The following is a 25,376-nucleotide window of genomic DNA, read 5'->3' on the forward strand; positions in this document are numbered from 1 at the left end:
CACCTGCGATGACGTTTAAAATTTCCAAAGAACTTTGTTCCCAATTGCAAATAACACTTATATAATACTAAAAAGCAACGTACATTAAAATATGTTTAACGCATTACATTTGTTTTGCTTTTTCACTTAACTTTTGCATATACCCTACAATAGATTAGGCAGTAAAAATAATCAATAACTCAATAACATAAATGTTTTGTCGTTTATAGATCTTCACAAGTTCGAATTCCATTTCAACGATGACAAAATCTTTTCCTGTTCATATTTTTTATTGTTTCTATCGTATATCGACTGATATCTTTCGGGAGGTCGTATCTTAAAAACTGTCACTTTACAGGATTCGTAAATTTTTGTTTTGTTGATAAGCAACAAACAAGATAGTTTGCTTTACTTTCAAAAGTATAGTGATTTGGAATTAAAATACAGCTTTATTGTTTAATTTGATATTATTCGTAGAAAACAAACGCAAAAACGCAATTTTTATAGATACGACGTACTTTAAAATTGTAATCAAATAAACAAGTTACGACATATTTAGTTTTAAATAACATTTATTATTGTTATTTAAAAATAAATATGTCGTATCTTGTTCATTATTTGATTATAATTTTGAAGTGCAAATTTGTCGTATCTACAAATACGAGAAAATACGAGAAAATTTTGACAACCAATTCATTTTTGGTAATCTATTTAAGATAGGATGTAGACACTTAGCTTCGGGGTTGCCTGACTAAGCGTTTAAGCAGAAAAACCGGAAATTGTGTAAAATCGACCTCGAATTGTGTAAGATACGACCTCACAGCTTCGCAGGATTCCCTCGCTGCTCCGATGTCACCTTCTGCGTCGTTATTTTCTGAAACATTCAAATGAACGATTCGATTAAGTAAAGACAGAAGAAATAAAAAATTTGTGACATAAATGACATAGTACGTGAAAATCAATTACACTCACCACCTTCTTTTAGGCTGCTCGGGATGTCCCTCGTGTTCCCTCGATGCGAAGCAACGTTGCTCCTTCCCGCGTGGATATTTTCTGTAACATAAAAATAATCGAATCGATTAAATAATTGTCACGCGCATCGAACATCTTATTCGTTATTCAGATTAATATTATATTTTAAATTACTTCTTCGAAAAAAATTTTTACGTTAGAATCAACTTGAATCAAATTTTTCAAAATATTTCTTTTTACTAATTTAAATTTCGAAACACGATTTAATGTAACAACTGAATAAGCACAAACAAAAAAAGAGATTCTATATCTTTAGAAAAAATAAAAAGTAACATTTACCAGAAGTGTTGGTACGCCGATGCCCGATGCCTATCCTAGGCCTCCTCCTCCTCTCAGGCTGCTCGGAATGTCAGCTACGCAGGATTCCCTCGCTGCTCCGATGTCACCTTCTGCGTCGTTATTTTCTGAAACATTCAAATAAACGATTCGATTAAGTAAAGACAGAAGAGATAGAAAATTTTTGGACATAAGTGACATAGTACGTGAAAATCAATTAAACTCACCACTTTCTTTCATGCTGTTCCGGTCTCGAGCCACATTGAGACTCGTGGCAATGCAGTGTGACTTCATCCCTTAAGCAAGAAAAATCAAGAAGCATTTCAGCTATATTGCATTAATTTTACAACGTTTTTGCAATATAGTCGAAATGTTTCTTGACTTTTCTCGCTTAATGGAAATGTAATTGCTGAAAGGAATTAAAAATTATTCCCTACCTGCGTTTTAACTAGGTCCTTTTTTTTTTTTTTTATTTTACGTGGTGGAAATCTTCCATCACTGGAATCCCCACGACGTCCTGGAGGCAACCCGTCAGCAGTGGCAACCAGTCACGGTGGCTGTGCCACCGATCGGGGAGCACCACTGGTCGGGGAGTGCCTCCATTCTTCCGGGGTTTGAGTGACCAGTGACCCCCCTTTCGGGAGGAAGACTCCCCCTTCCCCGGGGCGGGGCGGGGGGAGTGCCGGATTCTGCAGAGAGCAGAACATTAAAGTTCCGCCATTTCCCCGCAGCCTACCGGCTAAAACCACCACGAGTGACCCTAACGCCGCGTGATGTCGCCGAAGGCAGACAGGAGGAGGATTTACTTTTTACACGCTCACTACTGGAGAAAAGCGTGATGTCGCCGAAGGCAGACAGGAGGAGGATTTATTTTTTACACGCTCACTACTGGAGAAAAGCGTGATGTCGCCGAAGGCAGACAGGAGGAGGATTTATTTTTTACACGCTCACTACTGGAGAAAAGCGTGATGTCGCCGAAGGCAGACAGGAGGAGGATTTACTTATTACACGCTCACTACTGGAGAAAAGCGTGATGTCGCCGAAGGCAGACAGGAGGAGGATTTACTTTTTACACGCTCACTACTGGAGAAAAGCGTGATGTCGCCGAAGGCAGACAGGAGGAGGATTTACTTATTACACGCTCACTACTGGAGAAAAGCGTGATGTCGCCGAAGGCAGACAGGAGGAGGATTTACTTTTTACACGCTCACTACTGGAGAAAAGCGTGATGTCGCCGAAGGCAGACAGGAGGAGGATTTACTTTTTACACGCTCACTACTGGAGAAAAGCGTGATGTCGCCGAAGGCAGACAGGAGGAGGATTTACTTATTACACGCTCACTACTGGAGAAAAGCGTGATGTCGCCGAAGGCAGACAGGAGGAGGATTTACTTATTACACGCTCACTACTGGAGAAAAGCGTGATGTCGCCGAAGGCAGACAGGAGGAGGATTTACTTTTTACACGCTCACTACTGGAGAAAAGCGTGATGTCGCCGAAGGCAGACAGGAGGAGGATTTACTTATTACACGCTCACTACAGGAGAAAAGCGTGATGTCGCCGAAGGCAGACAGGAGGAGGATTTACTTTTTACACGCTCACTACTGGAGAAAAGCGTGATGTCGCCGAAGGCAGACAGGAGGAGGATTTACTTTTTACACGCTCACTACTGGAGAAAAGCGTGATGTCGCCGAAGGCAGACAGGAGGAGGATTTACTTATTACACGCTCACTACTGGAGAAAAGCGTGATGTCGCCGAAGGCAGACAGGAGGAGGATTTACTTTTTACACGCTCACTACTGGAGAAAAGCGTGATGTCGCCGAAGGCAGACAGGAGGAGGATTTACTTTTTACACGCTCACTACTGGAGAAAAGCGTGATGTCGCCGAAGGCAGACAGGAGGAGGATTTACTTTTTACACGCTCACTACTGGAGAAAAGCGTGATGTCGCCGAAGGCAGACAGGAGGAGGATTTACTTATTACACGCTCACTACTGGAGAAAAGCGTGATGTCGCCGAAGGCAGACAGGAGGAGGATTTACTTTTTACACGCTCACTACTGGAGAAAAGCGTGATGTCGCCGAAGGCAGACAGGAGGAGGATTTACTTATTACACGCTCACTACTGGAGAAAAGCGTGATGTCGCCGAAGGCAGACAGGAGGAGGATTTACTTTTTACACGCTCACTACTGGAGAAAAGCGTGATGTCGCCGAAGGCAGACAGGAGGAGGATTTACTTTTTACACGCTCACTACTGGAGAAAAGCGTGATGTCGCCGAAGGCAGACAGGAGGAGGATTTACTTTTTACACGCTCACTACTGGAGAAAAGCGTGATGTCGCCGAAGGCAGACAGGAGGAGGATTTACTTATTACACGCTCACTACTGGAGAAAAGCGTGATGTCGCCGAAGGCAGACAGGAGGAGGATTTACTTTTTACACGCTCACTACTGGAGAAAAGCGTGATGTCGCCGAAGGCAGACAGGAGGAGGATTTACTTTTTACACGCTCACTACTGGAGAAAAGCGTGATGTCGCCGAAGGCAGACAGGAGGAGGATTTACTTATTACACGCTCACTACTGGAGAAAAGCGTGATGTCGCCGAAGGCAGACAGGAGGAGGATTTACTTATTACACGCTCACTACTGGAGAAAAGCGTGATGTCGCCGAAGGCAGACAGGAGGAGGATTTACTTTTTACACGCTCACTACTGGAGAAAAGCGTGATGTCGCCGAAGGCAGACAGGAGGAGGATTTACTTATTACACGCTCACTACTGGAGAAAAGCGTGATGTCGCCGAAGGCAGACAGGAGGAGGATTTACTTTTTACACGCTCACTACTGGAGAAAAGCGTGATGTCGCCGAAGGCAGACAGGAGGAGGATTTACTTATTACACGCTCACTACTGGAGAAAAGCGTGATGTCGCCGAAGGCAGACAGGAGGAGGATTTACTTTTTACACGCTCACTACTGGAGAAAAGCGTGATGTCGCCGAAGGCAGACAGGAGGAGGATTTACTTTTTACACGCTCACTACTGGAGAAAAGCGTGATGTCGCCGATGGCAGACAGGAGGAGGATTTACTTATTACACGCTCACTACTGGAGAAAAGCGTGATGTCGCCGATGGCAGACAGGAGGAGGATTTACTTTTTACACGCTCACTACTGGAGAAAAGCGTGATGTCGCCGAAGGCAGACAGGAGGAGGATTTACTTATTACACGCTCACTACTGGAGAAAAGCGTGATGTCGCCGAAGGCAGACAGGAGGAGGATTTACTTATTACACGCTCACTACTGGAGAAAAGCGTGATGTCGCCGAAGGCAGACAGGAGGAGGATTTACTTTTTACACGCTCACTACTGGAGAAAAGCGTGATGTCGCCGAAGGCAGACAGGAGGAGGATTTACTTTTTACACGCTCACTACTGGAGAAAAGCGTGATGTCGCCGAAGGCAGACAGGAGGAGGATTTACTTATTACACGCTCACTACTGGAGAAAAGCGTGATGTCGCCGAAGGCAGACAGGAGGAGGATTTACTTATTACACGCTCACTACTGGAGAAAAGCGTGATGTCGCCGAAGGCAGACAGGAGGAGGATTTACTTTTTACACGCTCACTACTGGAGAAAAGCGTGATGTCGCCGAAGGCAGACAGGAGGAGGATTTACTTTTTACACGCTCACTACTGGAGAAAAGCGTGATGTCGCCGAAGGCAGACAGGAGGAGGATTTACTTATTACACGCTCACTACTGGAGAAAAGCGTGATGTCGCCGAAGGCAGACAGGAGGAGGATTTACTTTTTACACGCTCACTACTGGAGAAAAGCGTGATGTCGCCGAAGGCAGACAGGAGGAGGATTTACTTATTACACGCTCACTACTGGAGAAAAGCGTGATGTCGCCGAAGGCAGACAGGAGGAGGATTTACTTATTACACGCTCACTACTGGAGAAAAGCGTGATGTCGCCGAAGGCAGACAGGAGGAGGATTTATTTATTACACGCTCACTACTGGAGAAAAGCGTGATGTCGCCGAAGGCAGACAGGAGGAGGATTTATTTATTACACGCTCACTACTGGAGAAAAGCGTGATGTCGCCGAAGGCAGACAGGAGGAGGATTTATTTATTACACGCTCACTACTGGAGAAAAGCGTGATGTCGCCGAAGGCAGACAGGAAAAGGATTTATAGCCAGGAAACAAGTTCCCTGGCGGGAGCGCCGGACCCCATTGTACCCTTCACTCCCAGCGAACTGGGAGGAGGGTACGGTGTACTCTTAGACCCTGTACCTCCCCACCGGGCCCTCCCTTCGGTAAAGCCGAAGGTACTGCCCCAGTGGATCGTTGATACAGGGTGCCCTCTCACCACGGCAAGGTGGCACACCACGAGAGGGGTGGTATTTTCTTCCTACCGGTGTAACTCACAACCTCCTAGAACCGTTTGCTGTCCGAGCAATTAGAGGCTGAGAACGGGCAACTTAAAAACTCAAAAACCATTGATTTTTGAGATTTCAAGTTGCCCGTTCTCAGCCTCTAATTGCTCGGACAGCAAACGGTTCTAGGAGGTTGTGAGCTACATCGGTAGGAAGAAAATACCACAGTTTGGAGCGATTCTGACGTGGGCCAAAAAACTGCCTTATTGACACCCCTCCTTTAAATTGGTATTTAATATAAAATACTAATTTTTGATATATTAAATAAGTTTTAATACAAAAATTATTTAATACAAAAATTAGTATTATTAAATATAGGCATTTAAGTTGTTATTAGATATTAAAAATATAATAATAATAAATAATTATATTTATTATTATTATATTAATAATATTGCTTTTATTTTGTCTACATTTTTTTCTATCGAGTTATATCCCCTTGTCCCTACCTACCCGTATCCCTACCTACCCGTATCCCTACCTACCCGTATTCCAATCTATATAGTTCTACCTATCCATTTTCCTACCTATCCATGTTATAATATCTAATATACAAAGCTTTAATTAAGTCCGTGACACGTTTTATAAGGGGTCTGATTTGCTGGTTAATCCAGCGGGATACCTGACCGGGATACCTCAAAGTGAAACCGATCACTTGAGATGTGAGAAATGTGAAAGTGGGGATTTTAAGACGCGCGCGATTGGGATTTAATAGCAATTTTTACAATTTCGCACGTATGCGAGAAAATATAGAAAAAGTAGCCCTTTGGGACAAATAAATAAATATATAGAACCATTTTATATGTTTCATCTCATACCTTATTTCATCTCAGTGGTCAATGTTGACCACTTATAATATACCTTTATCATATCCAGTCTTTTTTCTTCAGGCCAGATTGGACTTACCTTTGTCACTCCTGGCCATATACAATCTGGTCGCATTTCGACCAGATCAAAGGAAAGAAAAAAATTCCTTCCATTGTCGTATCATTATTATTGCCGAAAGATAATATATTACGTTCGATTCGAATTACGCGCGAGTATCGATTGTATCAAAAAATGCACAACGAGAAGTTAAATTACAAAAAATATTAATTTATAAAATGACTGCACAAGGTTGATCAAAAATATTTCTATTACTAATTACGTTATTTACTTGAAAATATTGATTGTCCATTTCTTTGTAATCCATTCTTTTAATTGGAATTTATTTGGAATTGTAATCAAGTACAGAAAAAAATTTTACTTCGCGTTCTATGAATATTGCGTCATACATATAAATATCTCAATTATATCCCGCGAAAAATTAAAATTTATAATGTAGACGAAATTAAAAAATTAATAATAACAAATTTCTCAAAAAACCGACCGCGAAAACCGACCGCGAAAACACAAAGATGCGTTATTGTGCATGTTGTTCATGCGGTACGCATCTCGAAAATATATCAAATAAGATATACATAATAAAATGACGTGAGATCCGAGAAAAAGAAACTTCCCGTACAATTAATATTATAATTAAATATTATAATTAATCAATAACCGCATTGTTATAATTAAATAATAAAATAATATATGCAAATCTTTATTTTACGATTATCGATATAAATGTATCTCGTTATATCTTTCACTTTCTATCAAAATTATTTTGATACATTATATATTAATAATATATAATGTAGTCATATATTATTGCAAAACTGAATAATTGTACTATATCATCAATTCTAAAATAATTTAAAAATTTTCAACGTTTCTCGACAGAATATTTAGAATCTCACGTCATGTTACTTGACTTTATCTAGCATAAAGCCAATTTTTCAATAAAAAATAGATGGATAGGCTACAAAAAATTACGGTATAATCGATGCTTTGTTCAAATAAATTTTAGTAATAAATAATTATCACGTTTTCTATCAAATAAATTCTAAATATATCTATATATTGCTTCTTTGCGTATTATTTTACTTTTTCTTTTGTATGTCTAAAATATTCATTACTAACTCTAGTTTTAAGTAAAATTGATCAATATACTAAAATTTCCAAAATTTAATTTATTATGTAAATTTTATTTAAAAGTCACTTATATAGAAGAGTTTTGTTAACATAATTTGATGAGCTCTTCGCGAGCTCGGTGCGTGCGAAGTGTGCGAGTATTTCCTCAAGCACACTGGCACAATAAATCAATAACAATCAATAAATACAACAATAAACAAATGATACCAAGATTAAATATATGCCATAATCAGTTTTAGCCCATCCATTTTAAGGCAATGGATCTACGAAATGTAATATTTTTACACTATAAATTATTGTAATTTGACATGTACCGAGATATATTTTTGCTCTATATTTAATTATTCGTAGATTCGTTACCTCAATAAAAAAAAATGTCTCATTGACTCACCGATTCGATGCGCAACGGGCGGAGTTATGCAGCCACGTAGCTACGGCGATACTGTAACATACAAATGGAAGATTTAAATTTAAAAAGCGCTCAAAATTATTAACATTTGAAAAGTTGATTCTTACGCGTCTCTAATTCGTCTTTCAATAAAATATTTAGCAATACAATTATTTGTTTATCGAAAAAGATCTTTGCAAGAATAAAATTTTAGATAACTTCTCTTTCTTTAATTACTTTTAACTTATCGAAATTTAAATTAAACAATTCGAATAAATGGAGACAAATTATTAATTTTACGTAGCTAAGAGATGATACTTACCCCAAGGTTGCTCCGTCGGTGCCCGATGTCTCTCTCAGACCTCCTCCTCCTCTCAGGACGTCAGGCTTCCTCCTCTCAGCGCGCACAGGACACTCGCGAGAAACACTCGCGGATAATAAACTACAATCGCGCGCGGACTAATTTCATTAAAAGTCTTTCTCGCGCGATACTGTACGGCACTCCCGTTTAAAAAAGTCCTTTAGTCCGATTACTTGAACGGCACTCCCGAAGCAAACGCGACGAACCGGCTGCGGTTCGTTCAATTAAATCGGCGGACGAGGGTACGTTAGCTTCCCCGTCTTTAGATTTTTATCCAAGCAGAACAAGAGTTTTGCTTGGGTAAAATCCTCGTACTGGGTACTGGGCCTTCCCACCTCGCCAAGGTCGTACCCATGGGAAGGAAGTACTTTACTCTGTAGTAATATAAAAACAGGTAACATAGATTTTTCGTGCAAATTTGAAGGAGTCGCGACGCGCCGATTGCCCCGATTCGTTCCGCGCGTTTCATCACTGCGTTGCAGTCGCGTTAATGGCGATGAAATGTTCCAAGATCGCTTGCGACGCGAGATACTACGCGAATCAAGTGGACGGTTAGTAAAGACACGCAGTTGATTAAACAAAACCACAATTAAGATTGAATATCGTATGCACATTACGCCGCGGTATCGAGCACGTAAATCTCGCGAAGGTAAGTACTATTAATGCATGCTTTGCACGATGAGGAGTCGCGATTACGCGGCACGAAATACACGAGTCACAAAAATAAGAAATATTCACGAACGAGCGTTGTATCGTTGTATCACAGCGTGCTATTTACTTGAATCACTTACTTGAATCACGATACGATTTCACGTTGTCACTCGGCCCTCTTTCCGCTCTTCGAAAAGAATCGGGGATAATCGCACGACAATTCCGGCACAGCACACAGCACACAGCACACAGCACACAGCACACAGCACGTTCAAAGCACGACACGATTCGAGATATGCCGCGTAAATGAATGCCACGCACATTCGATAGTCCAGCGACATATGGCGGCCCGGGCCGGGACGAGCGATTATCGCCCGCGAATATCACGACGAAACTACAAATCACTCACGACACGTCACGACTCGCAATTGCCGTACGAGGTACCTTCGCCTCGACGCCCTCGACATCTCCGCCTCGAGCGAGCGATTCGCGCGACACATTAATTCATTCACGACACTTGATACACACTTGATGCAAATTATTGAGCGCCTCGTCGATTATTCCCGCGAAACGAGGAGCAGGAATGCCAATCGCACGAACGAGCGCGCGTTCCGAATCAGCACCCACGGCACGGAGCACAAACACTTGACACCTGTTCGAAATTTATCGGGAGAATGACTGATTGTGAGTAATATCCGCAGGTGAGGGTACTCCGAGCGTCGGCAAAACAAGTATCAAGGCTGTCTCGCCGATGGAAATGATCGTCCGCGCGCCGACTTTGCACGTACGTTGCTGCGAAATCGGCGGACTCATTCAACGGTCGCGATCGCGGTATTGCGACTGCCAAGGCCGAGGCCGAGGTGCCGACTGCCGAGTGCCGCGTGCCGCGTGCCTCGCCGACGCGCGGCGGCGGGCGGCGAGAGCGGCCGAACGTGATTCGGCATTCGGCCGGATTCGAAGGCTCCCGGCTCGACTCGCCGTGCGGCGCGGCGCGCACGCAAGTAATTAATACGTTAACGCGGCGGTCGCGGCGAGACGTTGTTGCTCGTGTAATTTCTTTTTCGTGAACGAAAAGAAATCCTCACAGGTTACAGAGTGTGTGTGTGTGTGTGTGTGTGTGTTGCAAGCTGAATGTACGCCGAATATTCTGTATTCTGTTTCTTCTCGTGTCGACTGCAACGTCTGCAACGAGTGGGATGGCCGAAAGGACGCCCGTACGTCGTATCACCCTCCCGTTCCTCCCGGCTGTGATTTGACGGGTCTCCTGCAATGTGCCGTGATCGGTAAGTGAATTGTGCATGAGAGACAAATGATTCGAAGCGCGACACATCCGAATCTTTAATAGAATTGTTGTCCCGCGTGTCGCAGTGAGACGATAACCTCGGAATTCGTGTCGTGTCTCTTGCCTCCGTTTCGATTTCTACTTCGCGAATGAGTGAATCGCGTGGAAAGACGCTTCGGTAAATAGCTCGAATCTCTCACTAAGCACGGGAATTAATAATCTATTAAGTAATTAAAGAGAATGATCGCGCGTTTGGCGTTATGTCACTTTGCTTGTCGCGATCGCGAACGATCGTGAACGAAGGAGCGAGCTTGCTCCAAAATGCGTATGAGCGTCGAGAGTCGAGAGTGCGAATTAACAAGCTCAAACGTGTGTATGCGAATACAATTGCGTTTTTCGTTCAAGAACAGACACGTAATTTGCTCGTTCACGTAATTCACGTAATTCGTTACGTTTACAAATGTTTCAAATTTATTTGTATGTGCTCCTAATCTAACTTTGTAGAAAATTAACATTAATATGTATCGTTTGTAAAAATTTCGTCGCGATCGTTCTTGCAGCGCGGTGATCGCGCATACCATAAATTCCATAAAAGACGATAAACCATCGTCAAGATACTTAAAAATTATAAAACATTCCCTGTTGCTTGTTCCCCAAATATTATTCGTTTTGCTTACAAAATTGTCCATAAAGGCCTATATTGTCTCGTATTCGGATCTTTAAATTTATAGGAGATACATATATCTTTTATTTGAAATAAAAAACTCAGACAACATACATGTCCAAAAGCGGGTCTTTCAGATGTCTTACGAAAAGATGGCTAAAAGACGTCTAAAAGACGTCTTATGTCCCGATTTTGGATATTGTGCTGTCTGGGAAGTGTGAAAGTGAAAGAAGAGAAAAAGTGAGAGAGGGAGAGATGAGGGCTATTAGATATTTAACATATAATATAAATATTTAAAATAAGTTCATATTTATCGATACATGTAAGATATTCTCGATTGTAATTGGTCGAGGATCAGTTTAATATTTATATCTTACATGTATCGATAAAAATGTTAACTTATTTTATATATTTATATTATCTGTATGTTTAATATCTAATAGTGATAGCCCTCTCTCCCTCTCACACTTTTTCTCTTTCCGACACTGCCGATAAAACATCATTCTAGTGCGCGTCCGTGCTACATCGCAAATGTTATGTAATATATATATATATATATATATATATATATACAACAAAATGATGTTTTATCGGCAGTATCGGAAAATGAACGTGGCTACGTAGTACCAATTTCGATAATGGATGTACTGGCGGTAGTGTACAGGGGCTTTCGACGGTCCCAGGAAAAAGGCCGGGATGGCCTCTCTCAGGCTTCTCTCTGACGATAGCTACCAGTACCACGTGCACCAGCTTGGATTGGAATGGCAGTTCTGCTCTCTGAAGACTCCGGTCCGCTTGACGCTACAAATGCTTCGAAGCATTCCTCTTCTCTTTTCTTTCAATGAAGAAAGAAGGAGAAGAAAAATGCTTCAAAGCGTTTGTAGCGTCAAGCGGACCGCAACCGAAGTCGTACTATGCATTACACTTTCTGCACTTAAAATAAAATAGAGATATGATTTTACGTTGGAGAGAGAAAGAGAAATGGTGCGAAGAGTACAGTTACAAAGAATAAACATAGGGCAGGTGCAGAGATTTGTTCTTCGTAGTTTAGTTGCACTCTTTCATCCTCTTTCATCCTTTTTCCCAGATGCAGACGCAAATTTCGAAAGTGAGTGAACAAATAATGAGCTCGTTATTCTCTCGTATTGAAAATTCATTAAAAGAAGAAGAAGAAGGTAAAATGCATGATGCATGTGTGTTATGAAGGTTAAGATCTGTGAAAACGTGAGAGAAGATGTAGAGATTGGTGAATAAATATATATTCAAGAACAATTTTAGTCTTGAAGAAATCGAAGGAAGATCAGTAATTAGAGGGATTATGCACTAACTAATATATTATTAATCGATTGGAGAATTCCAACGTCGCGTCGTCATCCCGGGTGTATTGTAGACACGTGAGGGTGTTGCGGTTAGAAAGAAGTGGCATTTTAAACATCGACACACCGAGGATGGAGCGGTTTAACATGCAGATCTTCCTCGAGTTGAAGTCGTGCTGCGACAATTTGATAAAAAATCCGAGTAAGGATCACGCGTACCGAGTCGCGGTAGTGGTCGGAAACATCCCCGATCAAACCATGCAAGATCTGTCCCAGTACTGTTTACTTCCCATCATCACCAGCCTACAACGCGATTCGAGGTAATTTAGCATCTACAGCATTCGTTGCTGCACTAACTTATGCTACATATGACAAAAGAAATATGGTTGTATACAATGTATCGTCATATCAGTGATATAAATTAACAAATGTCCGATCTGAAATATATTTCTTTATGTAGTACGAACGTGAAAGAGGAACTGGTAAGGACTGTGAGAGTCATAATACGAAAAACTAGAATTACAAAATTGAAATTCTTCTTCGACATCTATGGATCTCTGTTGATCCAGATTTTTGACAAGAATCAGCCAAATCAAGGTATGAAAACTAGATTACGTCGTTGAACTTTTATAATAATTTATAACAATAGTCTAATTATCTGATTATTTGAATTTTACAGTGATCTTGTTTCACGAGGAGCTTAAGGAGGCAGTAGCTTTATGTATTAAAGATCTTGTCCACCAATGCGTTACCGACGTGATAGAATCACTTTATACCAAGGAAAATGTACTGAAACTCGGTCAAGGAATATTTTTATGTCTAACAATCGCAAGAACTGAAAAGTCATTTCCTGTGAGGTAAGCATTTAGAAGAAATATATTGAAGACGGCATTATATTAGTTTTATAGCAAGTTTCATCGCGTTGCAGCCTTGGATGAGACAAAGCTTCCAAAATGATTTCATTACAATTGCAATTTTTATAAGAAGGAAATGTAAATCTCTTACTCAACTTTTACTCTGAAGGCTTTGTTCGTAAGATTTATTTATTTTCGTTATTGTTTGGAAGTTTTTGTTCTCCAAGGAATGCTGCAGTACCATTTATTACAGTGGAATATTTTTCCAATCAAAATTTATAGTATATGCATGATGGCAAGTCTGAGAATTAAACAAGGATCTTTTGCTGAACTGTTCTAGTAATGAGCTGTCCAACATTCCAGTCTTATAATGTATCACCTTAAAATGTATATTTATATTAATTGGAATTAATTGTTAGATTAGCTGGGATAGAAGCAGTAATGGCTTTGTGCCATATTGATGATGAACTAGACAAATCCGACATTATTATGCAAGATCAAGTAGCAGACACCATCATGGCATTTTTTCCTGGTATTGTCAGTGGGCTACAGGAAATAGCAATGGGAGGTGAAGTTCAGAATCATAAAATTACAACGGTAATACATGATTTTCACATATATTGAACTATTTTTAAGATATTCCAAAAGAGAAAGATTATTTGAGCAATAATTATAAATTGTACAATAATTGATTATTACAGATAGCAACTCGAGCTTGGGGTAGAATCATATCTCTTGTAGTCGGCGATAAAGCTGAAGGAGACACTGAAGAAGACATATTATCTATAGAAGCACTTATGAAAAAAGGTTGCAGTATATCCACCGATGCACCACATAGTGCTAAACATAACGGAAAGTGCGACATAGAACATAATTTGAAAGGAGCTACAAGAAATAAAGTATGGTTTGAAGCCGTAGCAGTTAAGCTTGGCGCTTGTATACAACTGTTAGACCAAATTAGGAGCCATTCACACTACAAAGTTAAGAGAGAACTAGTTGAAAGTATCGGCCTTATACTTAAAAATTGTCGCAGGTAAGGAATTTCTCTCTTTTATACGTTCTTCTATATATTCTGCTTTCTATATTTTTATAACATCTGAATAAATTTATATATATTTTATATAGGAATATGAAACCAAATAATATGACATTAATAGATTATTTGATTTCCCTTTCTGAAGACGAATCCCCAGAAGTTAGTGAAAAAGCGCACAATATATTGCACACAATAAGTGAAAATTACATGCAAAATCATGATATGAAATCACTGGTTGATTCATTGGAAGACAAGTTTTACAGCTTACTTACAAGACTGCCCACAATTATTAGACGATCAGGTGAGAGCTTTCTCTTATTGACTAAAGTTCGAAGTTTCTTATTTTGTATCACTATTAATTGTAATATAATTATTAAACATAAATATGAAAATCAAAACGACGTATGTATCTACCTTTATATTTTCCAGATGATAACGAACAATTGGCATACTTGAATCAATTCGCCGGCTATTTAAGATTATTTGGAAAGCAAAAATTGCCTCATATTATGAGGTCTCAAGCACATATGCAAAGATTGCTTTTAGCTCTTGTATACATCATGGTCATAGATTGCAACAATGTGTCTATTCTACAGACAGCAAATGTGAAAGATTTAGATGATCCTGCATATTTTTACGGATCAGATTCATGGAGACAGTTTAAGTTTATTAAGAATAACTCGTGTAAAGAGAAACTTGTTACAATATGCAGGCTGCTCGGAGAATTTGGGGATATTAGGATATTAATTGACACTATTCTCGAGCTTATGATGGATGCACCACAACATAGGAAGGAACTGAGTTTGCTGCTTAATTGGGTCTTAGGTAATACACATATCTTAGGTAATATATATATTTTTCTTTAACGTAGGCAATATACATATATTTTTTTTTCTTTGTTTCAGTTTCTGTCAAAGATTCGTCTTCTTCATATTTATATAAGGAAATCGTAGACTTTTACACAACACAAGAAGTATGGTACTTGCCTACAGAAGTAACTGATGGCACTCCTTTGGTACAGGCACAGAGCAATATAGTGCAATGTTGTCTTTTGACAGAAGGATTAGGTCTTATAGCAGAAAATTTACAACGCGACTATGACAGATATCTTCTGAAAACCTTGTATTTAATTATTGAAAGAGCAGGTATGTGTTGTTAACAGTGAAAAAGCTGAAATCTTTCTACGAACAAATAAAAATTGCGGATAATTTCAGGCAGTGGAAACGGTTTAATCAGCTATATTGGAGTGCGTACTCTCGAAAATGTCGCGGAAGCACAACAACATAGGACAATTGGTGATTTACTACGTGCTAACGTAGATTACTTTTCTTATCACATTATAATGAAATTACGCCAAATAGATCGCAATCCTGGCGTACTAGACGTTATCAAAGTTGTTATGAAATATAGCAGATTAGATTTTTTGCCACACTTGAAAGGAATTGTAGAGGATGTATTCAGACAACTAAGTACTCCTCATCATCAAAAAGATACTTATTCGTTCCTGAAGATATTCTACACGTTTATCATATGCATAAAAACGTTAATAAACTGGGACGATACCAAAGTAACGAAAGAGGAAGATGCGCGAGCTACAAATAATCCTACGGAGACGATTATTCTTTCTTTGTTAGAGTACTATAATGCAAAGAAGATTGATAAAAAAATTGAGGATGACATTGAAGAGACAGAATCAGACACAAATGTGCCGGATACTGAGTTATTGGAAGAAACAAATGAGGATTACTCAAATCCCAGTGCAGAAGGTAATGAGAATTTATATTTATTTTTATAGACTGTAAAATTTTTCATTATTTATTATGTGTTCCAGACAAAGAAGAAAAGTTACCAACTCATATAAGGATAATCATAGACGTTATGAAACGTTGTATACACTTTCTACCTTCGAAGGATGTACAAAAATCGCTGATGGCAGTGCAAACGCTTCAAGAGGGTTTACCGATACTAATCGAGTGGGAGAACGAACTACTGCCTCTTGTGCATCAGTTGTGGCATCCGCTGACCGACAGATTTAGCGATGAAAATGTTCTTGTAATTAACCATGCGTGGCAACTCTTGCACGTACTCGCCAACGTGTCGAATGACTTTATCAGAAGCAGAACTCTACGGTAAGATACCTCGCGCATTTCACCGAATAATATATTGTAGAAAAGCGACTAACACACGCTGAGTGTCATATGTAATTAATCTTTCTCTCTCACACACAGAGAGGTATTGCCATCTGTATTTAAGTTCCTGACTGAGTCTTCTAAAGAAAGTATCAATAAGAGCTCGGTAAACATTTACAAATTTACACAAACTTATAAATCTCAATACGAGTTGTTATCTACGTTGGGAATAATCGCGCGACTCTTGAAGCTGTGCGAGCACGAGTTATGGCAAATATTAAGTAACACACAATCGTACCTTAGTGCACGTCAACATACCGCATTACAGGTAACATCAAAATAGAAAGAAATATTGTATGATCTTGCATATGCATAAACGTCTTTCACCACTTATTACTTGATTAATAGGCGTGCTGTGTGAAATTGTACAAAGATATTGCTGATTATAATGGGGATGTTGCATGGGTGAAGTGTCTCAGTATCTGGAATTCAAAAGTTGCACGGATAGTACCTGATGCAACATTTGATATGAAAAATCTGCTGGTATGTTAGCATTTATAATTATGAGATGCGATTTTTGCAGTTTCTATGAATTAAAATTTTGCATTACTTTTCAGATTCCAGATGTTGCTCCGTCAAATGAATATTATAGAAATGTAAATGAAATCATTGTATATATTGAACAGAAGAATACCCATTATTGAATAAACATATTTAAAACATATATAAAATAATTAAAAAATTGTAATTAAAGCCTTAAAAAAATGTGATAAACAAGTAACAAATACTAAGCCAAAGCTTTTCAAACAAAATGTGCCATTCAGTAACAAAGCGCCTTTATGCTAAAGTAGTATAAAATATTAATCACATAGAAAGTAAATAGATTTTAGATTTATTACAATTTATAGAATCCATGAGCTACACTAGAGAATAATGAAAAAATTTTGTGACAGAATTTTTATTGGTATATAATTCTAACATTTTAAAATTATTTCCACATTTTACAATAACTTACATATAATTATACCTTTTTTTACTATCTACAAGCAATACATTATAAAATAAAAATGTGTAAGGTGTTCTGTGTATGTATGGGTATATGTATACATATATTATATGTATATACGTATGTTCGATATTTACACATATAATCCATCCAGTTTCAAATTAACTTCAATATGTATATAACGAATTTTGCATTCTTTGCACACGCACACACGCACACGTATCTCAATATAAATTTTACATTTTCCAACATCTCTTATGCGCGATAATAAATCGTTTTTAGTTTGATTTTAAAATTGAAATTGAAAAAGTCAATTAAATTACTAATTAAATTTCAAAGAAATTTAAAGTTCTTGCAACATTTCGCTAGTTTGGCGATTGCATAACCACTATTTTTTTCAAATAAGAAAAATGCATATATAAATGCAAGCAATTATTGTATAAGATCTCTTTTCAACTCATCTTGAAATATTTTCAATTTCAGAGTTTTTATTTTTAAAGTTATGTGAATAATGGATCAGTGATATAAAGTAAAAGCTGAAGATATATATATGTAACTAAATTTTTCAACTAAGCAGTGACAAAAATTTCGTGTTCTTTTAAAATTACATTTCTTTACATGATATTTCTTGTAAGTCTCATATGGTGTTCTTAGAAAACTTATCGTAAGAAACTTTGCAAAAAATGTACAAGTATGTAAAATGCATAAATATCTTACACATAATGTACCGTTACAAGGAAATATGAATTACAGAGAAAGATGTAAGACATATCGTTATTCACAAATTCTAGATTACATTTTGCAATCATGAAAATAAAATTATTAATATTGATTTGCTAATTGATTATCATATTTAGGCTGTTCCAAAATTCATTGCAAGCGCTGAAAATCTATAGTATACGTCACGTGTACTAAAGATTTCCAGTACTGTCAGTGAATTTTGGAATACAGCCTTAATATGATAGTTACATTTTTCTTTTGCGTATCAAACAAATATATACTTCTATTTACCATCTATTTAGCATGGTTCAGTATCATATGTATTAATATTTTCACTGTTTAAAATGTATTACGAACATAATTTCATTTATAATTGTCTCTATATATTACCGATTCTGGCTTTGATTTATATTGAAAATATACAGATATCGAAAAAAAATCGCCCATCTTTTACAGAAATTGTTATACAATGGAGAAACAATTATACTTGAGCATGTTATTAGTTACTTTAATATAGTTTAACGATCAATGATCATGGTCCACTCTCGTCGTGCATTGACCATCACACTTTGAAAGAATCGACCCATTATTACATATGTGCGTTCTGTACCAGATTAACAAAATGAATGAATTTTTATTTAGGATTCAAGATCGAAAGATTTTTTTAGACAAGGTAATAAAGTATTAGCATTTACCTTGTTTTAAAATTAGCTATTTATAAAACAGTATATCTTACAAGTTATTTTTAGGGAAAATTCTTGCCTATAGTGAACAGATTCATAAATATTACACAATTCTAGAAAAACAAGGCATCATTTCCACGCTTGCTTTTGAGCTTTTTGGGATGCTAATTTTTTGGTGACGTACGATGAGATCAACAGCGCTGCGAGTACTATCACAATAAGATAATAATCGAAGTCCTCTTTTAGGACGTCGAATGTTTTAGATGGTGCCACTCTTGTGTAAAACAGGTCTGCAAATGTTACAATAATTTTGTGTAAGAAGTCATTTGTAAATGTGCGAGTTTAAAATCAAGTACGTTAATGCGATACTCACCAAGACCATGTACAAAAACTAAACAAGTACTTTCAAGGCCACTAGGACTAGTATAAATACCCATAACCCTAGAAACGCTTTGATTATAGTTAATAATAGCATCCATATGGACTGGAATCTCTGGCATGTATGGTATAACTCCTTCTTCTCGCATTTCAGGATTAATAGGTCGTCGTGGATCCACCATCATCCACGGCAATTCTAATATTCCACCATTGGCTAAAGCGACTGTTGGAAATATATTAAAATATCATAATTAAATGTACGCGTACCGCTTAATTCATATTTGAACATATCCAGGTAATTAAAATTGGATTTTCCTTTCAGTTTATCGAACCATAATTTTACATACCTATTATATGTTTGCTTGTGATACCCTTTTCCGTGATAGTTTCCTGCATATACTCTATAGATGCCGGAAAAATGAAAGCTTGTCTTTCTACAATTGGCAATTTTGTTGTTGCTAAAGAAGAGAACACTGAAACGTCCAATAATCGTTATAAGTTATTGAATTGACAGTACAAATATTTCGGGAAAAAATAGCCAATGTACAAAATTAAATTGGCGATAAGAGCTCTAATTGTTTACTTATATCGGAAATTTTAGTTGCAAATAAGAACTATTTATGCCCGACATCCTTTTATAAATATTTTCTAAGATAGAAGTGATTCTATATCTTAAAAAAGCCAATATCTTTTTATCCTAAAGTAGCTAATGGAACAACAGACACGACCAATTGACAAGTTTTTTTCGTCCACGGTACAGATGTATACGAACTGAGAGTGGTCTTTACCTGTGATGTTACTCTGTATCTTTCCTTCGTAGAGTTCCAACGTAGCGATTTCTGTTCTACGTCCCTTCTCATTAAAATAGCTGTATACCAACCAATTTTCCGAGTGCACAATATGGATTGGACTACGTACTCTCTTATGTGTGATAGAAAAAATCATAGCCCCAGATACTACATCTAGTAGATATAAATTAAGCGTATCTGTAAAATGAGAAAATGTTAAAGTGTATCTTCGATAAATATCGATTTGCATGACGATGGGAAAGGATATACTTACGTTTATGGGCATGTCCGATGCCTTCTGTCACTATGGCCACTAAATTAGGATTGATGTACTTATACAATACTGATCTATCACTCAAGACTCTCCCTTGAGAGTGCACACGTTCTATCGGATTCTTCGCTACAACTTGCGTTATTTTTTGGTTTCTCGGCGACAGCAACAGCTCCCACACTTTGTGAGCGATTAATTCCTGCACCGACCATTAAAATGATCAGGGTCCATCGATATTGTGAGAATGATACAAATATGTATATGTTAAATATATATCCACGTATAACAAACCTGAGTTGTGCTGTACGAAAGAGAGAAGCCGGATAATATTCCTGTCGTTTGATCAGCAGTAAAAAGATACGTATTTTTCCCGAGTGAAGCTGCAACCGCGGTAGCGCTCTCGGGATAAACGTGGACTTTATCCCGTGCGTCAAGAATGAGGATACCACGTAAGAAGTCATCGGTCGCTACATGCAATAACATGGACTGTTTTATTTTGTAGCCAAGTTTCACCAGTCCGTCCAACGACTGTCCGGTAATCGGATTAAAGGTATATATAACACCCTGTCCGGTTTCCTATTGTAACGACAAAGAACAATGTCAGATATGAGATAAATATGAAAACAAGAGTTGTGCATTTACCGTTGAGCGTAATACATAAATGTGCAGCTTACCTTGTCTTCTGCTAACAATGCACATTGAGGTGGATGAGGGAAATGCCTGCTGCCCCTTTGCACGTACAAGATCATCGTGTCAGACAGTTTTGTGAAACCGCGGATATTAGGTAGCCTGAGTTGCCAGATAATTTCACCTTTTCTGGTTTCAATACCATACAACTGCAAAACAGTTTAGAGCGTAATGATTTGTAATATGAGATGAGCCCCCCCCCCCCATGGTCTACATGGATTCATACCTTTCCGGCGGATGTAACGGCTACGATCATTTTGTGCAAACCAAATTTATCTTGCACCAGATCAATACGCTGATTGGACTGCTGAGGTACTAAATCCAGTATTGTTTGAAAGAATGCTCTGGCTTGGTTAATCTGTGAAGTAATCCTTCGAAGTATCATACTTAGAACGTCCCCTGTTTAAAAGCAACATAGCAAAATTAGAAGGCACACATCCCCGAATGACTGTACTATTACAATCTGTGGGTTGGGTGATACAGCAGGATATAAAAAAAATTAGACGCTGCCTAGGAATTTAATAGCAAACTGCATATAATATGATTATTAAGCCGTTGGTATTGCGTTATGAAATTTTTCTCAGCAGGTTCAATGACGTATGCGACGATTGTAGAAGTCATAAGAAACTTTTCATGCATTTTACACAGGTTATCATGTATCAACGAAATTGCTACATTATTTGCGTCAATAATAACTTCATTACATCTAAACCCAACCATATCGAATATCCAATGTGGATATCTTATTTCTTGCGATATATCATGCAGACAGCAATATAATAACTGTATTATTTTTAGAGGTATCCTAGATAATCAACACGTATATACGTCTTACATCTTTCAATATCTTTAGGAGCCTATACATCGCAAATGTTATACCATGCAAATGTAAGTCTGTAAATAGCGATAAAACAAAGTACTGCATTAAAACCAGCCGTCCTGCTCCACTACTTACATGAACTGTCTACATCAATACCTGCCAGCAGCCATTCACAAAAGAGAGTTAATTAATATAACTTAACAAGTAGGTTGTTATCAGAAATTGAATTGTTGTGTTGTGCCGATAAACAATATGTTGTTTTAATAAGAGTGTTATTAATTAAAACAAAGCTTCTTCATAGCCTTCAAATAATATTATATGTAACCGCATACTTAGGAGAAAGTAAGTTATGGCATAATATCTTGGAAGTACGAGTAACAGTGCGTTTCACACATGTGACATATTATAATAATAGTTATTCAACAAAGATATATTATCTTATTTCTGGCATATCCTCTCATTCAGTAGCAAAAGGAACATGTATAAGATTATGCTATATCAACAGAGTTATATAGAAAATATTCAATCAAATTCAATAGTGAGGGATAGAAAGTCTTTTTCAGTTCGATTTATACTATAGGTTTTTTTTATATTTTATATATGTATATAAATAATTTTACTTACTCTCTTTCTGATCGAATTCCGTTTCGATAGCTTGATCCCTGTCGGACATAGGCAATTCCATAATTTCAACGGCCACAATACTGGCGAGTGCTTCTTCCCTTGCCCATACCAGTTTATTATGTTGCAATAGCGCAATGCTGTGATCTTGCGAGGACAACAAGTGACGGCACGTTATCCCTTTCGTTTGCCGCGGGCAAACGGATGCCATTATGGTTGGTGATTGTATAGAAGCGTGAGTCAAGGTAACTGATAAATCAGGTATAAGTGCGGACGATAACAGATTTGTAGCCGTTATTTCTATTTTCTAGAAGTAAAATAACAAGTTTGTAAAAAAAACTGCACTAATAAATCTCTCTGGAAATACCAGAAAACATGTTTTAGTGCTTACTCCATTTTTATATGTTGTTTCCAAAAGTATTTTCTCATTATCAATGGAAACAACATAAAGGGTTGCGTCACCGTCGATGTCTCTCTGTACGGGAGTTGGAGAGAACTCTCCGATAACTAAAATTCGCTTTCTTTGGTCATTATCGGCATTAATAGAAATTACAGGTCCTTCCCCGAGTACAGACTCTAGTTTATATGGCCCTTGGGCGCCAGCCCCGAATATCGTATTTATCGTAACTGATTGTGACTGTGCATTCGTATCGAATAGATGTACTAAGAATACCACAGCTAAAGAACTGTCTCCCTTCAAACACGCCAAGTACGGAGCTGCTAGAACACACCTAAACAAAATTACAGCCATTTTAAATATCGCAATGGATAACACATTAGAAAAGATTATTTATGCAAATAATATCACGGGATAAATAAATTTAACGTATGAATTTAACGTACAGCAAGAAAAGAATGTAAATTTAAGATTACTTACTCTGTCTCTCGACTTATGAACGGCGCGGAAACTCTTCGAGTTTTCAATTTTTCACCGGTCTTGCTGTCATAAGACGTTACCTCCACTCCGCTGTTATAAATGGGTAATATATGATGCAACGTTCCATCTTTGATGTGCCACTTTACATCTTTTATCCTGGAAAACGATAAATTGTATCCGTCAATCATATACGCCAAAAAGAAATATTCAACACATCAAAACATCTCCATAGCTTTGCAAAATCAATATGTAAGATATTAATTTTCCATTGCGACAAAAAACCTTCAGATATCTATATCTTATTGTGTGTATGCGTGTATATATTACTCGACGTGGCGGTTTGAATGAAAATACAGAGCACTAAGATTTAAGATAATTTACAATGGCACAGAGTTACGATTAGAGGTGTACAGAACATATATCATTGACTGTGCTTTGAATAAAGATGGAAAGACCTGTCAGCAGAATACAAGCCCAATGTTGTAAACGATATAAACGGAGTTGCATGTCTGTAAAAGTAATGGATTATGTTTCACATAAGTCTTCAACGTATCAAGTTCTCAAAGGCTTTTAATACATGACTACATCCCACTTTGTATAATATCCGGAAGCACATTTTATCTGTCTTCTATCAACTTCCATTTATTAAAGATTTAGGAAAAGGTAATATAGATTGTATATTTTTTTGGTAAGATTATTAAAGCAGACTTTTTGTACGATATAGGGAACGTTGTATCAATAATTCGTTGCTCCGTACAAACCTGTCGGGGTTTGGCTCGGCAATCGGCCATTCGTTAAGTATATGCCCGGTCGCCAGATCCCAGGCGCGAACGATGGCAGGAACACCTCCGCTCACGGATATCAGATCTCCGTCCGCGACACCTCCCAAGGTTCTGATATGCCCGCCATAACCTTTCTCCAACACTCGCCTCCATAATATTTGGCCTGTTAAAATCATAAACGTCATTAATACGTTTACTCCGGTCTAACAAATCACATTTCTCGGCATGCAACGATACTTGACGTGGGATAATATTTAATTTATGACATCAACGCGCACGAAGATGTGCTTAATCATTGTAATCATTGTAATCATCATGTTGACGGACGAGAAAATATAAATGGCAATGAAAACGACAATTAAACGTCAAAGGGACCGGAAATAAAAGGAACGCAACGCGTTCTCCATTAACCGGGAAACGAATGCGAAAGATAAAAAGACACCAAGAAAGATCGTAAAATACTTTTATTTACCCGATTTCAGATTAAGCGCGGCAATAACGTTCTCCTCGGTGGCGACGATAATCTTCTTCGCCGTGGACACCGTGTCGAAGCTGGCGAATTTGATTTTCCCGACGTAGTTCTGCCTCCTGAAACATGCCCGCGAATACGATATTAACTCACCCCCCGGGCGGGGGGTGACGAGCGAACGGATAGCCGCGGATAGCGGTCCTCGTGATAACGTTCCCACGGCGCTATCTCCCTCCCCCCCCCCCCGCCTCTCTTACTCTTTGCATTATTTAGAGGTTGCTTCGATCACTTACCAATCGAATTTGCCGACTTGGTCCTCGTAGAGGCACAGGGAGAGATTGAACAGGCTCACCAGCACGATCAGACACTGCAGGATCGGCGCGTCGACGAGGAACCGGTTGAGGTTCCCACGGAAGGACCACGCGCACGGGGCCATGGCGATGACGAGCGCTCCGGCACTCCGGCTTTACTCCGGCAGGCGCGCGAGAGGGTATCCGCGACGCAGAGCTTGCCCCCTTCGCACACGGTCGCCTCTACGCCCCACTGCGCCCTAACGCTGTCTCGGCCACCTCGCTAACCTCGCTTATGTATGTATGTATGTACATACGCGTGTACGTGAACCACCGACCGACGACCGACGACCGACGTGCTATAGCATCAATAGCATGGAGATCGAGATGACGACGACGTCGCATGCACACGTTTGCAGACCATTTGCACGGTTTGCACCCCGCGCCGGTCACCCCTCGGCTCGCCCCGCGCGCCTCGTTCGACGTCACGCGAGTTCTCCCCCTCCCCCTCTATGCGCGTACTCGCGCGACAGACGGAGACGGACAGAGCCAGGCGGACGCTGTCTTCATC

At 38.7% G+C, this 25,376-nt stretch overlaps 2 protein-coding genes and 1 long non-coding RNA gene across 19 annotated transcripts; 1 reads left to right on the forward strand and 2 right to left on the reverse strand.

The window, feature by feature from the left end:
• Window positions 1-703: 703 nt before the first annotated feature.
• On the reverse strand, window positions 704-3,218 carry LOC139771603 (uncharacterized). The gene is made up of 4 exons (XR_011717930.1): window positions 1,515-3,218; window positions 1,291-1,415; window positions 952-1,032; window positions 704-853 (listed from the first exon to the last, which is right to left on the reverse strand). It is a non-coding gene; the product is annotated as an uncharacterized lncRNA (long non-coding RNA).
• Window positions 3,219-10,091: 6,873 nt separating this feature from the next.
• On the forward strand, window positions 10,092-17,585 carry Tti1 (Telo2 interacting protein 1). 16 transcript variants are annotated; one of them, XM_071704500.1, is made up of 16 exons: window positions 10,092-10,415; window positions 11,736-12,101; window positions 12,166-12,253; window positions 12,357-12,714; window positions 12,855-12,991; window positions 13,074-13,251; window positions 13,668-13,845; window positions 13,950-14,281; window positions 14,374-14,585; window positions 14,714-15,109; window positions 15,190-15,429; window positions 15,499-16,050; window positions 16,116-16,413; window positions 16,513-16,741; window positions 16,822-16,956; window positions 17,031-17,585. In XM_071704500.1, exons 4-16 carry the CDS (start codon window positions 12,527-12,529, stop codon window positions 17,115-17,117), a joined length of 3,162 nt encoding a protein of 1,053 aa, XP_071560601.1. In that variant the 5' UTR covers window positions 10,092-10,415; window positions 11,736-12,101; window positions 12,166-12,253; window positions 12,357-12,526; the 3' UTR covers window positions 17,118-17,585. The 16 variants fall into 16 exon arrangements, with proteins under 16 accessions (XP_071560601.1, XP_071560608.1, XP_071560605.1 ...); XM_071704507.1 differs by having other exon boundaries at window positions 11,736-12,062; window positions 12,166-12,284; XM_071704504.1 differs by having other exon boundaries at window positions 11,736-12,062.
• A 1,250-nt stretch (window positions 17,586-18,835) lies between these two features.
• On the reverse strand, window positions 18,836-25,255 carry Emc1 (ER membrane protein complex subunit 1). 2 transcript variants are annotated; one of them, XM_071704514.1, is made up of 15 exons: window positions 24,809-25,255; window positions 24,519-24,634; window positions 24,026-24,209; window positions 23,265-23,420; window positions 22,779-23,118; window positions 22,391-22,694; window positions 21,902-21,922; window positions 21,173-21,345; window positions 20,934-21,095; window positions 20,551-20,835; window positions 20,263-20,458; window positions 19,989-20,186; window positions 19,548-19,673; window positions 19,196-19,423; window positions 18,836-19,112 (listed from the first exon to the last, which is right to left on the reverse strand). In XM_071704514.1, exons 1-15 carry the CDS (start codon window positions 24,949-24,951, stop codon window positions 18,952-18,954), a joined length of 2,793 nt encoding a protein of 930 aa, XP_071560615.1. In that variant the 5' UTR covers window positions 24,952-25,255; the 3' UTR covers window positions 18,836-18,951. The 2 variants fall into 2 exon arrangements, with proteins under 2 accessions (XP_071560615.1, XP_071560616.1); XM_071704515.1 differs by lacking the exon at window positions 21,902-21,922 and having other exon boundaries at window positions 24,809-25,254.
• Window positions 25,256-25,376: the final 121 nt, after the last annotated feature.

The sequence above is a fragment of the Temnothorax nylanderi genome, unplaced genomic scaffold, assembly GCF_030848795.1.
Source record: "Temnothorax nylanderi isolate EJ_2023f unplaced genomic scaffold, tnyl_v1.0 TNYL_tig0041_pilon, whole genome shotgun sequence".
NCBI lineage: Eukaryota > Metazoa > Arthropoda > Insecta > Hymenoptera > Formicidae > Temnothorax > Temnothorax nylanderi.